The 14,370-nt window shown below is 44.3% G+C and overlaps 1 protein-coding gene across 1 annotated transcript in view; it reads left to right on the top strand.

The window, feature by feature from the left end:
- Positions 1-4,902: 4,902 nt before the first annotated feature.
- LOC138278806 (glutathione synthetase-like) overlaps positions 4,903-14,370 on the top strand; it is a 184,578-nt gene continuing 175,110 nt past the window's right edge. The window contains exon 1 of the mRNA XM_069219322.1: positions 4,903-5,031. Within this exon, the coding sequence (XP_069075423.1) occupies positions 4,903-5,031 (129 nt within the window). The remainder of the gene's footprint in view (positions 5,032-14,370) is intronic.

Genomic DNA, 14,370 nt, shown 5'->3' with positions numbered 1-14,370 from the left:
CTGTTTGGCTTTCGCAATGAATCTGTGACACTGAAAGCTTACGGGTCTGCTTTATTGGTAATTGTTCTGTATCAGGCCCCTTTGTATTTTGGAATACTATACATTCTGCTTGGGCACATTGTAGGGGGGATTTTAGTGAGGAGCTCCCGGGATTTAATAGTCCCGTTTGGGCTTCGGGATAAATTAGCTCATGGCTTGTTCTTTGCTCCCCCCGAAGAATTGCCCCACTCTGGGAAGTTGTTTAACTACACTTCGCCATCCTTGAAGGAGTTATTCATTGGATGAGATGATCGAGCAGATCGCAGCTGGTATAGGGGAATATCCGGCTGCCCGATCTCTGAATGCTCCAGTTCGACCTCCCCCCACGTTGTTGCCCCCTTTTTCCCCCATTGGCAGTGCTGGGGAGTCGCTAGCTTTAGAGCTTTGCATCTGCAGCCGATCAGTGTTTAAATTCACATGGTTATAGTAGTTGGTAATGGTGATTGTTTTTGGTTTGGCTCTCCTTGCCCCACTAGTCCCACCTGGACCCAGGTGCGTCGGTGTGTACTGTTATCTCCTACTCAGAGGACTTGCAAGGCCCCCCGCAGTTTCTCCTACGTTCAGTATTACACACCCCATATCATCGGGGTCAGTACAGGCTAACAGCAGAGATCCTAAAGCCACTTCTGGTGTTCCACCCATCTCCTCTCCTGGTTCACTTTTGTCGCCAGAGCTCCCTGATTCGACACCCTCTACTGTGACCTCTCCTTGATTTACAGATTCCCTTTGAGATAACTGAGTGGTTCCGGGGTCCTGGTCCTGGTCTAACCCAGGATTTTGCGGACTGTTGGGTTCCTGCTTTGGTCTTTGGGATTTCGTTAGGTGGACTAGTGCCTTGTTGGCCTCCCTAGCCTCCCCGGCCCTCTTTGTTTTTCCTCTTGTTCCGACCATCTTGGAAGACTTCACCGTGTCTCCCCCTCAGTTCCTTACTGGGTCTTTGGAGGGTAACTTTTATTACTGTTGTTATTATCTTATTATATCCTTTTTTTTTTTTTTACTTGAACTCTTGCCGTGTAGGACAGTACCAGCAGTTTCAGCAGTTTTCAGTCTCAGTAGATTGTTTTTTTTGGGTTGTTTTTTTTCTCAGAGGTAGAATTGCTTTTGCAGAGGTACACAATACACGGCACACGGAACGCCATACGCGGATGGTGTCTATCCCTCCGGCACCATTAGCATCTGCTCTTCACTTATCTTCTCTTTATCAATCTCCTGTTTCCTTTCCTCCCCCCTCAGCTGCCGCTTGCTCCGCGTCTCAAATGTCTATAACTGTCTTTAACTGGCTTAGCAGGTTAATAGCAAGTTGGTAGAGTTGCTTACTTGCGTTGTTTTGTGCATCCACTCTGGCGTCACCATCCCTCCCTACTTCTTCACTCTTCACTTCTCTTGTCTCGTCGCCTCAGGATGTGCCTCACATAGCCTTGCACCTCCCAAAGCTCGAGGACCGCATGGACCGAGCAACAACCGGACCACTAGCAACAACCAGCAACAACCAAGACTAAAGCTGGAGCTGGGGGCTGGAGGCTGAGTGCTGGGGCATGGGCGAGGCAAGGGCGAAAAACACCAGTTGCTGAAGGCCAACCAGGACCGGAGCTGGAGCTAGAGCGGAGCAGGGAACAGGGAGCAGCCAAGTGCCTCAAAAGCAGCACAGCACAGTGCTACACAGCACGGCAGGATCCGGCGCAGGAACCGGGGACTGCTTCAGGGCACAGCAATGGCCGGCAGCGGGAGTGGCTCACTCCGGCCAGCAGGACTCCTCAGGACTCCTCAGAGCGCCGCAATCAGGAGCCGGGAACTGCCTCAGCCGGGAACAACAGAACCGGCAACAAGAGTAGCCCGACCTGACCAGCAAAACTCCCAAAAAAAGCCACAGCGGCACGCCTCCGTGGCACACCTCTGCACTTCGCGCCCCGGAACCAAGACGCAAGCCACCCGGCACCGGCGTCAGCGTCGGCAAAGCATCAATCAGGAATCCTGTGCTCGGAAGCCGGAACCGGCATTAACTTCCTCAATGGGAAGGGCAACAGGAGGTCTTTTAGTCCTTGTTTCCTCACAACTACCACTATTGGAGGTGTCTTTAATTTGGTCCTCACCTTATTTTATGATTGTTTTATTATCTATTAGGGGAAGTAAAGGTATTTTGATTTTACATTTTTATAATAATGTTCCGCGTGGAAACCTAGAGGATGTAGTAGATTTTATTGACTCATCTACCGAATTGAGGGATGAAGATTTTGTTGTTTTATGGGTTGGTGATTTTAATTCTCCCCTATGTTGTCAGGAACCCTCAGAATTGTGTGCCATCCCAACCGAGGGTAGAGAGTCGTTAACCCATTTTATTCATTAAACTGAAGGAGAAGCTCTGAATTTTTTCCTATGTAAGTTTGATTTGGTTCATGTAATGGAGAAAGCAGCATTAGATACCTTAAATACCCCTACTTTTACAGGGAATTCGAAGGAGAGCACTATTGATTCCATTCTTATTGGTTCCCCAGATTATCATTTAATTTGTGATTTTATGATTACTCCTCACTGTGCTAGTGACCACAATCCCTTATGTATTAAATTAGACTTAAATATTAATCAGGATAAGGGATCGAGAAGAAATACCACTTTCCATACAAATTCTGGCCTACGTCTGAAATGGGACAAAATAAATCCAATGACATTTAATCTGGAAATTATAAGATCTAGGTTAGATTCTATTAATATTTGTGTGTCCCAGCAGCTAGACCATGATCATATAGTCCAAGAATTTCTTGGTGGCGGATAGGCCTCCCCTGGGTTCAGTCGCCCACAGATGGTTTGATCCCCTGTGTTCAACTGCCCATAAAAAATTAAAAGAAGTCCTTAAAATAGTTCCTCCTTCTCGCTTTCTAATTAAATTAGCTAGGGCCGAGTATAAGGCCACTTTAGAAAAAAGGAAATTAGAAATAAGGACTAAGGCATGGGAAGAGCTATTGGCTGCCACTGATTTGAAGGACACTTCATCATTTTGGAAGGTGGTAAATCACTCATATTTCTCGGATAGTAAATGGTTTAATCATTTTAGAAAAGTATTTTACCCAGACAATGATATTTTGATTAAGGAGGATAATATTACTAAACAGATTAATATAGATTCTAATACAAATGCCGTAGATATTTCATTTGATCTCCATGAGGTCCTTGGAGCCATTAATCGATCAAGGCTTGGGAAGGCTCCTGGCCCTGATGGAATTCCTGTTGACATCTTTAAATCTATGCCTAATCTTTGGGGCCCAATAGTCACAAATTGCTAAAAAGCGTTGTTAAAACTAATATACCCTCCTCATGGAAATTGGCAACGATTACTCCTATATTCAAAAAGGGCAATAGACAAGATCCTTCTTTTTATAGACCAATATCTCTTATTGATTCTACGGCCAAGATTCTGGGCAGTGTGATTTTATTTCGCCTGGAGGACTGGGTGACAGAGGCACAGATTTTATCTCCAATTCAATTTGGTTTTAGACCTGGTTTAGGCACAGTTGAGCAAGTATTAAACTTGCATCTTATTCTTAGTAAATACGTAACTGCCAAAAAGGAGTCCATTCATATGGCAGTTATTGATTTAACTAGCACCTTCGATCTGGTAAATAGAGAGAAGTTATGGCAAATTATGGGAACCCTGGGGTGTGATGCGACCCTACCGGAGCTCATAAAGCGCCTACACACGGATTTAAAGGTGTCAGTTCAGTTTGGCCCATCTGGTCAGAGAACCTCCCCCATTCCCTCAACTAGGGGAGTAAGACAGGAATGTATTTTAGCCCCTTTTCTTTTTTTTTATATATATAAATGGGATTTACGATTTTTTGATAAAATACGGGAAGGATGTACCAAAGATGGACCAGAGATTGCTCCCAGTTTTATTATATGCAGACGATACCGTATTATTTGCTCGCACTGCAAATGGCTTACAAGGCCTGTTGGACCTTTTTTAAAATTTTATGCTGGATCTTGATCTGAAAGTTAACTATTCTAAGACATTTGTTATGACATGTGGCCCTCGAAATACTAAGTCTAAACAATGTACAAATGGGGGGCACTATTATTAATAAGGTGAAGAATCTTTGCTATTTAGGTATGCATGTGAGCTCTTCCATGTTATGGAATACTCACCTTAATTTTAAGACCCAGCAAATGGCAAGGAATATCAAAGCGATTTTCAGTTTTACCCGTAAACTGGGCCATAGACCTTCTTTTCAGATTGTAACTCTCTATAACTCCAAATGTGTGTTCAGCAGCCCTATGTGGGGCAGGTGTCTGGGGCTACATCAAAGTACCCACTCTCTAAAGTGTTGAGAATAAATGTATGAGTAGGTTATTGATGGTACCCTAGTGTATAGCAAACATCATTAGCCACGAGGAGGTGGGCCAATGCTTCTCTTAATTTGAATGATTTGAATTTGAAACTTTGCTAATCTGCCAATAAATCTTATGGTTTTCAAATCTACTACTATGGCATCCTTGTCGTACCGAATGTGCTTCACTGACATTGATATATTATTGATGCCAAAACTCAGCCAGGGACGAAAGGTCCATCTGCACAAGTGTAGCTTGCACTTGAGTTTGCACCAAGGATCTGCATGTTGCAAATCCCAGCCAGAAGCAACAAATGTGTGAAACAGCTCTACATTGAATAGCAGAGGGAGTTATTGTTTGAAAATCCATGTTTCTCCTTCTTACTGGAGTTGGAGCTCATGGTGTCACATTTCTCTTAATTCTGCTGCTCTTCTCCATACTAGTGAGAGCCACCTTAGGTTCTCTGATGCTTGTTGCTGCTTAGTAGCATGATACACTCATAAATCAATAATTCATTTTGTTTGCTTTCAGAGTGCAGCCACAATGTCAGGAGTTTGGGATGATGTTTTAGATGACCAGATGCTAGTTGAAGAAATCATTCAAGTTGCAGTTGATGCTGCTTTGCTTCAAGGATTTGTAAGAAGAACTGAAGAACAACCCAACACATCTGAGGTAACATCACTCTAAAGAACAGTAACGCAAGGGACATCTGCTCTTTTTCAACCAAGTTCAATGCAGAGTGCCAAGATCTCAGTTTCCTGAAGCCTCTCAATCTGTGGCCCGATTACTTATGATAGTCCTGGTCGGCTCTGCGGTGAACCTTTATTGGGTACCTCTGTCACTGAGATGAATTGTGTTCCTGATCCCAGAAAATGTAAATCCTAGTGCAGAACCAAGCTTGTGCTTGCACTGGAGGCAGCACATTTGTGGAAATTAGATAATGGGTTGAAACCACCTGTCTGTCTATCAATGCCAGAGGCAAACCAGTTCCAGTTTCAAGAGTGAGCAGGGATCCTCCGGCTGGTAGGTGCAAAGTGTGACTAGACAACCTGAGGGGTAGATGCCTGGAAAGAGAGCTGGGATCCTGACCTCCCCCCTCCAAAAGGGGTGCCGTTGAGGGCACAAAATATGTGCACTTCCTTTAGTTGTGCACAGTTGGTGCACCCTGAGAATGATTCTTTGCCCCTACACCTGCCTCTGTATACAGTGAGGGCACAGGGTGAATGCATTCTCTCATTACATAGGGTCACACCTCCATTCAAATGTGGCAACACCCCCTCAAGTTGAGATTATGCAAGAGAAATAGTGCACCTATGCAGTCAGTACTAACAAAGCACCAATGCCCCCTTGTGTAATACAGAAGTGCCAAAAGGGTCACAAACACTTGTTGCATCCTCAGGGCACTTCTCTAATACTGCGTCAAGTGTTCCAAGCCATGTGCAGTCTGTTAATACCTTTCCCTTGAAATTAACGTAGCAGAAAGTGGGACACTATTCACCTGGGAGTGCCTGTGGATTGCTCCGATCAGGGAAGGTGTTGTAGAGCTTGCAGATTAGAAGCCAGAATATTTTCTATTCACATGTCTCTGAATAACTTCCTCCTGCACTAGAGGAGGGGAGAGATTATGCAATCTCATGTCTTCAGCTGTCCATCTTGGTTCCTCTTTCATACACTGTCCTTCTTTCTCCTCTGCTCCTTCTTATCTTTCCATTGGCTGCTGAGAGGCATCCCATCCTCCTGCTGTATAGGGTGCTCCCAACTATATTATACCATGTCCCCTTTAGGCTCCATCCACTGTAAGAGTTGCTTGGTGCCTCCTATTTTCCCTGATTCACCTCTTCTGTGGTGCCCCTCTGCTCTCTCTTCTTCACTTGGTACCACAGACGTGCTATATTCCATTCCATTCACATCCTGAAAAGCCCTGGTCCTTTCCCTCCAAAACTGCTCACAGCACCAAGCTCAGGCAAAACGCAGGGAGACAATTTTGTCAAGAGCCTGAAGATTGAACTGTTTTGAAAACCTCTGCCAAATAATTTATAATACTTGAAGGAAGCTTACTCCTGTCTCCATTTAAAATTACTCCTTTTCTGACACCAGACGCCTGTAGGGCTTCAGTGGGTGATTGGAAATATGGTGGTATCATGATAATCACACATGAAGTCATGCAGCTACATTTTAAATAAATGTAAAGGCCTAATTGCAAGGCATTTCTATAACCTATGTTAGAAATTGTGGACACTTGGTTGACAGTTTTCCTACATCTGAGTGGGAACAAGCAAGATTTATGTTAAAGGTTTTCAGACAGAAAAAGTTGTTTAAAATGAATTCTCTTGCCCCAGGTTTGAGAGAGGGACAAGTAAAGCAAGGATTGAGGGCTGCAATATTAAAGGTGGGTATAGGGTGCAACCTGGCACTAGACCAGAGACTAGATGGGTCACAGATGCACAAACCTGCTTCGCTGGCACTACGTTTGAATATGTTGCTTCCTAGCCTGGTAGTAAAAGCCTTAAGACAGTTTTGGAAGTCTGTCTGGTTGACAATAGATTGCACATCTAGAATAATGAGAAGTTGGGTGTACCTGATGGAGGTCTAAAAGGAAAAGCTGAATCTATGAAGTGTGCCATTCACTAGAGTCACATAAATTCTGAACTGAGAGAAGAGCTTTGCAGGACCCCAAATGACAGTTTCTTGAAAGTAGAGCAGAAGGTAGGGATAGAAACTACTTGATCTTGGTCTATCAGAAAATATTCTAACCATTTTAAAACATTGCCTTTTACATTCAATGTTAAAAGACAGTCTAGAAGAAAAGGGTCAGGTACTGTGTTAAAGCCTTAAAAGCAGAAAAGAGTTCCAGAACTTTAAATGCTGCTCTGCCACCTTAATCCAAAAACACATAAAGGTCAAACACAGCTACCAACACACATTCAGGCCCTTATTACAACTTTGGTGGTCTTTTGGAAAGACCGCCGTTGTCGCGGGCGCCCAAAGACTGCTAATGTTGGTGGTCTGAAGACCGCCGTATTAGGACTCAACCAATGATTTCTGTCCATTTAATGGCAGAAATACGACACTATCAGCCTGACCGACAGCGGGTGAGAGGCCAGCACTGCCACGCCAAAAGGACTTCGCCTGCCCTATTACGAGACGTAATACGGCACAGCGGCTAATGCACAGTGTTGCGGTGCTGGCAGTGGAAATGCAGACACTCATCCCGTCCCGGACAACTACCTCACCCAGACAGGTAGGTGGACCGTCCCAAAGGGAGAGGGGATGTGTTGTGTCCATGGGTGTGGTGTATGTGTGTATGTGTAGCGGTATGGGTGTGCGTGAGTGCATGTATGTATGTATGTGTGCGTGGAGGGTGTGAATGTCTGAATGGAAGTGGAGGAGAGGGAGTTGGGTCAGGGTGCGAGTGAGTAGGTGTGTGTATTGGGAGGCATGCAAGTAGGGGTGTTTGTATGAGTGTGTGCGAGTGAGAAGGGGTGTTTGTTAGGGAGTGTGTTTATGAGTGGGTGTGCGCGTACCGGTGACAGGAATGGGGATTCCTCTCCCTGGGTACATTACTGCCAGGGTTTTCATGGCGGTCCGACCACCACAAAAAGCCTGGCAGTGTGCCTGCTTGTAATACGGCCGGCAGTCCTATGGCTGCCACCGGGCCGGAGGTGCTCACCTCTTGCCCGGCGGTCCAACCGCTGTGGCAGTATCAGCAGCGTTGTGGCAGTTTGGCTTAGGCCAAGCCAACTCAGTCATAATATGGCAGTCTTCACCGCCGGCCCGACAGCGTTAAGACACCACCGTGAGTGTGGCAGTCTTCAGACCGCCACACTCATAATGAAGGCTTCAGTCTTATACACCAGTGTGAATCCTTCTTAGGTAGATTTCAAGCACAACTACTAAGAGTTGTGATAGTTCACTATTGGCCACAGTTGCACCATCTATCTGAGTCATTTAGCCCTGTAGATCTTTAGTGTTCCCAAACAGCAACAACAGTATCCATGGTGGGGCCCCCATATCAAGCAGATGTTTTCTTCAAGATTAGAGGCATTTGTAGGAGCCACAAAGTCATCAGTGATCGTATTGCCTACAATTTGTCTCTGCTCTTGTCCATCTCCGAATCAAGTTTGGTCTCTCACAATCTCACTGTAAGAAACAGCGTTACTGGTTAAGGTGGGTGAAACCCATCTCAAGCAGAAACCACAATCCTTGTCAGGGTGAAAGTCATAAGCAAACCCGAAATTAACCTGTGCTCAACCCTCTGGTAGCTTGGCACAGAGCAGTCAGGCTTAACTCAGAGGGAATGTGCAATTTATTTGTGCAACACTTCAAACAGATATCAAATAAAAGCACACAAAAAAATGGATCCCTTATCACATTCGAATGATTGAGTAGATTTTAATAAAATAAAACCAAAATGGCAAAAATCAATTCAGTAGAACCGGAGATATGCAGGTCTAAAGATTTCAGTGAAAACAGCACCAAAAAGCACAAAGTGCCAACTCTGTATATCTGGTCGTGCCGCACCTGAACACAGTCACAAGTACAGGCCAACCATGATGATGTGCAGACTGGCTACAGGGACCCAGTTATGCCCTCTGAACAAGAGTACCTTAAATCCTAGTTGCGGAACATTGTGAGGTCCCGCCTCAAGAATGTGTTACGTAGCCAAGGCTATGTGTCGTTCCGAGAAGTTGTGATGCGAGGTCCTGCATTATCATAGAGGATCCCATCAACAAGGGTTTGTGATGCGAAGTCCAGCATTGATGATGTTTGCGCAGCCAAGGTGATGCATCGCTTTTGATGAGCTGTGAGGCTGTATTGTGAGAACCTGCATCATCGTTGAGGCTACCATCGAGGAGAGATTTGCAATTTGAGGCCTGCATCAGGGAGGTGTTCAAGCAGCAGTGGTTCTGATGAGGGCTGCAAAGTTGATGCAGAGTACTTGAGCTGGGAGAATCCTTGCCGCAGAGGCACTGTGTTGGGTCTGCTCTGGGTTGTGCAGTGGAGCAGAGGGGCTGCATTGGTTTTGCTAGATCCACAGGTGGGCTGGCAGAGCACCTTCAGGCCCATTTTCAAGGGACCAGGACTACGGTTGCACCTCTTGGCAGGGTAGTACTCACAGATGCTGGGGTCAAGGTTGTTGGAGCTTTATGTCCCTAAGGCTCTAGTCAGGAGGCCAACCAACTAGTCTTTAGAGTCACTATAGGGTCCAGGGTTCAAGAGATACAGGCCCAGTTGTCCTCACCCAGGAAAGAGGGCAGCAGGCAGCAGGTCAGTACAGCATAGCAGCAGTCATTCAAAGCAGCAGTCCTTTCAGCAGCACCGCAGTTCTTCCTGGCAGAGTCTACACAGGTCCAGAAGTGCACTCAAGTGGTGGTGTCTGAGGTCCAATATTTATACATGGGCCTTCTTTTGAAGTGGGAGAGGCTTCTATAGGTTTCCCTTTGAAGTGCAGAAATGGGCCGATCGCATCTGTTTCAAGCACTTAGCAAAACCCTTTTACAGGAGTAGGTATTCTAAACTTCATTTGACTGGCAAACAAGGACTTAATGAATGTAAGTGGCTAATCTCACTCCGAAAGAGTTTTCTCAAATGTGGTCATTCCTAGTAACTCCATGTCAGTGTTTATCAAATGAAGTGCTGTTACAAGTTCTAGCTTGGATCGAGCAAATACTATTTCGAAAATGAATTGAAATCCCAATTGGAGTGATAGGAAACACTGATAAGAAACACCAAGTCGTCTCTCATTTCCTAGATTGACTTTGAACTGGTTGTCACCTTCCCTGTAAAATTAACAATTCTCACAAGGTAACAAATAAAAGAGCAGAGCATGGAGTCAGGTTGTGGATGCTACCAACATGAGGCAAATTGGGGGGGGGAGGGCGTGTGCGCACGTGAGTGACCGGCAGACAGATGTGTGGGATTTAGGGTCGGCAAGGGGATGCACAGCACATGTGTGGGTAAAATAAATGCATAAGTAATAGATCATGTAATGCGGAACCGCCTTTTATTCTAGCACCAGGATTCAAATAATCAGTTCACCTCAATTATGTCTATTATGTCTTGCAAAGCCCATACTATATAACTACTAGTACTGGGCACCACGTGCTGCTCAGTGGATGCAGTTGCACAATAGTACAGTTGGTTAAGATGTTGCTGCTGAGCGAGCTGTGCACCATGAAGTTCACATGTTGGGATCCCAGCAACATTGATTCAACCTTTAATCCTTCTGCAGATTAAACCATATGCATCATTAAATGAGTTAATACCACACTTGTTCTTTACAGTGCTATGAAACGCCAGAAACTACAGTGTGAAATCTAATGTAAAAGAAGTGCATGTTATTGTTGACCCGAGTACAAGTCCTAAAAAACAGAAGGAGGTTACTAACAAAGCTGGGCAGTATGCATGTGACATCATGGTGTGAGACATCACTGCTCCTCACATTCCATCAGCAGAAGTAACATCAAAAGAAATGGCCTCATATCCCATTACCCCACAGAAAGTAACATCATAAGAAGCGACATCAGATCTTAAAACCTGCCAGGTGTTTCTAGCAGGTGTCCATAATGTTGTATCTCGGGTACGTAGCCCATGCTGCAGGGTGCATGAGATTGATACATTTAGGTATGATGTCTACTCTGTGCAAGACACAACAATGAATAAGCTTAAATCTGGCATTCCTCGAGATCCATGGGGTGCATTCCAATACGAAGATCACCTGTCTGACTTTTTATTGTGCGCAACTGAAAAATAAAGTTAAAATTGATCACATATAATTTGTAAGTTTGCAAAAAAAAACTCAACGGTCTGTTTTAGAAATGAACATGCCTGTCTTTATTTTTTAATTATTTTTATTAGGTTATCCAAGAGTTTATTAGTGCAATACATGAACAATGTACCACCAACTCACACCACATCCCATTCACATGACATCTCTTTTCGATTGCAGTAACTAACATTATGAATCACAATTTGTTTAAAGTTCACCCATCCCAGGTACCCATCAATGGCATGCTACCCATGTCTTCCCTGAAGCCTGCTGTTAATGCCCAGATCAGGGAATTCTGTTGTACTCTTTCCTCAGTCCCCAGATTTGGTTGCACTTTTGTAGGCAACTCCTGGACTGAAATACTGCTTCCTCAGCCATTAAGCAATAATCCATCCCATTTAACCACTTTGAAATTGGGGGGCCTCCTTAAGCCTGCTATGTCTCATGTAGCCAACATACAGCCAATCCCCACAAACAGCTTTTGTCCTCTGTTCCCTTCCCATCCAGAGAAAATTATCATGAGTGCCAGTTTAGGGCCACAGTCTATCAGGAAACCAATTACCCTCTCTAAGTTACAAAATAACGAGTTCAGTACCCCTGTATCATCCAGCACTCCAAGACCACATGCATGAAGGAACGTTTACCTGGATGACGTCTAGCTGGACCACAGCGAAGACACTAGGAGAAATTGCCCTGCCCCATCCTTTCTAGAGCTGTCATTTTGGTGTTGGGTGCTCTAGACTTTTTGCTAGGGATTCTTATTTGAACTGGCCAGTATCGCAGACATGTAGTGCTAAAGGCAAGCCCGTCTGTGCCCGCCCGTGACCAGCGCCAGCCATGCTGCTTATCTTTTATTTCTATGTCATCTGACTTTTTAAAAGCTTGTCTCAAATTGACCTTGTATTGTGACACCATCATCTTGTTATTTGACACTGAGGGCCCTGTCTCTTGTATTAAATGTAAAGACTGCTTTGGGGCACTAGACCCGCCACCACCAGCGGTGGTGCCGGTTCATAAAACAAGTATGATGCAGGCTGGTTCCATTAATTCCAGCTCTCTTAGCAAACATTCCTAGGAAGTGTATAACCTCATTTTAGATCTTCAGGTAGACTTTTGATTTATCACTGAATCCTGGCTAAAACATTGGCGCAATTATGATATTGCCCTTGCCCTTCCCACTTGGATATATCATCTCCAGGCAGGATAAGCCTGGTCTTCGGGGAGGTGGTCTCTCCATTATTTTTAGAGCCTTCCTTCAGTGTAAAACCTTCAACTTTAGCTCCTTAGAAGTGGCTGAAAGTTTAGAGTTCTGTTTTAGGCTTAGTTCCTCTCAGTCCTTTGCTTCTGGTTTAATTTACTGCCCACACCTTTCAGGATCTACTTTTCTGGCCTCTCTGAGTGAAGCCCTAGCTCCTCTGGTGCTTCAGTACACTAACTTCACCATCCTGGGATACTTTAATTTTCATTTATAATGCTCCAATGACCCTGAAATAATTAATTAGTCGGATGCTTTACGCACCTTAGGGTTGCACAAATTGGTTGCAGTACCTACAAATGAGGCAGGTCACACTCTTGATTGTATCTGTTCTGACAATCCTAATTTACTAGTGGATGCTCCTATCTGACAGAGCTGGTCAGACCATATGTTTAATCCCTTTCAAAGTCAATCTGAAGCAAGGATATGTTCCTCTCTCGGCTCCTACTTTGGGCCCCTCACCACTCACATGTGGGGTAAGCTGCTAATTGATCCCAGACTTTTGATAACTTTATCTAATTCTACCACCACTTTACAAAAATGAATTTGCTGATAATGTGGAATCCTTTAATAAGTGGATATCTCAAACAGCCACTGTATTATCAACAGTAATTCCCCAAAGAAAATGCCCAAATCTATACCCCCTGCCCCATGGTTCAATCAGGCCCTAGGAGATAAACATTTGCTTTGTAAGGAATTAGAAAGGAAATGGTGTAAGGTCTATAACCTGGCAGACTTGTTGCAATTTAAAATGCCACTAAATGCTTATCACAAGCAGATTAAAACTGTAAAAAAATGTTTATTTCTCTACTCAAATTGAGGAAGAGCAAATTGTTTAAACGCTCAGTTTCAAGTTTCTCCTCCTTCCTTAAACCTAGGGCATTAGAAAAAGAGATTCTGTGCTCCCAAGCATTATGCGACCAGATTTCTTCTTGTTTCAAGGAAAATGTACGACCTATTCAATGTGATTGTACACCACTGCATTTTCAATGACTGACGCTGCGATTGAGGAGCCCTTACAAGCAGGGACTGGAACTTTTTTAGCCTTCCAAACAATTTTGCTTGCCTAGTCACACCTGGCCAACTTGTCTTGTAAATCAGGATCACCAAATTATCCTTGCCTTTACCAGGTCCTTTATAACATTGTGGACGTAGTCAACCATGTGATTAACAATATTTTGAATAATGCTTTAGTCACAGTAGAAGTACGGGCAGATTGGAGGTTAACAGTGGTCAAACCTTTGAAGAAAAAGCCCCCTGGCAGATCCTACAACATAGCCCAATTTCATTGCTGCCTGCAATGAGTAAAATAATTGAAAAATTGGTTAATACCCAATTAATGGCTTTTTGGAAAACACCAATGTACTTCACCCATGGCAGTCAGGTTTTCGTCCTAAGCATTCCACCAGATCTGCTTTGTTGGAAGTTACGGACACTCTAAACTTGACGTTGGATGCAGAAAAGAATGAGGTGCTTCTCTTATTATACTCATCCGCAACATTCAACACCATTCCCATGATATCTTGCTCCATCACAGTAGAGAATATGGGATTGCCAGTCCAGCTCTCTCCTGGATAAAATCATGTCTTACCGATCACAGACAAATGGTTAGGTTGGACCCTTACTCTTCTGAAGAAACCACAGTTATGTCAGGTGTCCCGCAGGGCTCATCATTAAGCCCGGCTCTATTTAACATCTAATTGGCTCCTACCATTTCTTATGCAGTTGACACCCAGTTGATATTATCGCTGGATAAAGCATCACTCGGATCAGAGCTGAACTTTAAAAATGGTTTAACTGCAATTATTCTGTGGATACAAGAAACCATCTAAAATGTAATACTGAAAAAAACGAGATCATGTTGTTGGGCAAGTCTAACAATTTTACTCCCTCTGAATGGTTGCCCGATTTAGCCCCTCTTCCCCTAGCGACAGTGGAGGTCATCAGCAACCTTGGAGTAAAATTTGACTCCCTATTATTGTTTCGT

This window comes from Pleurodeles waltl, chromosome 2_2, assembly GCF_031143425.1.
Source record: "Pleurodeles waltl isolate 20211129_DDA chromosome 2_2, aPleWal1.hap1.20221129, whole genome shotgun sequence".
Lineage (NCBI taxonomy): Eukaryota > Metazoa > Chordata > Amphibia > Caudata > Salamandridae > Pleurodeles > Pleurodeles waltl.
Note: the sequence above shows the minus strand (reverse complement) of the source record. Positions and strands in the feature narration are given on the sequence as shown.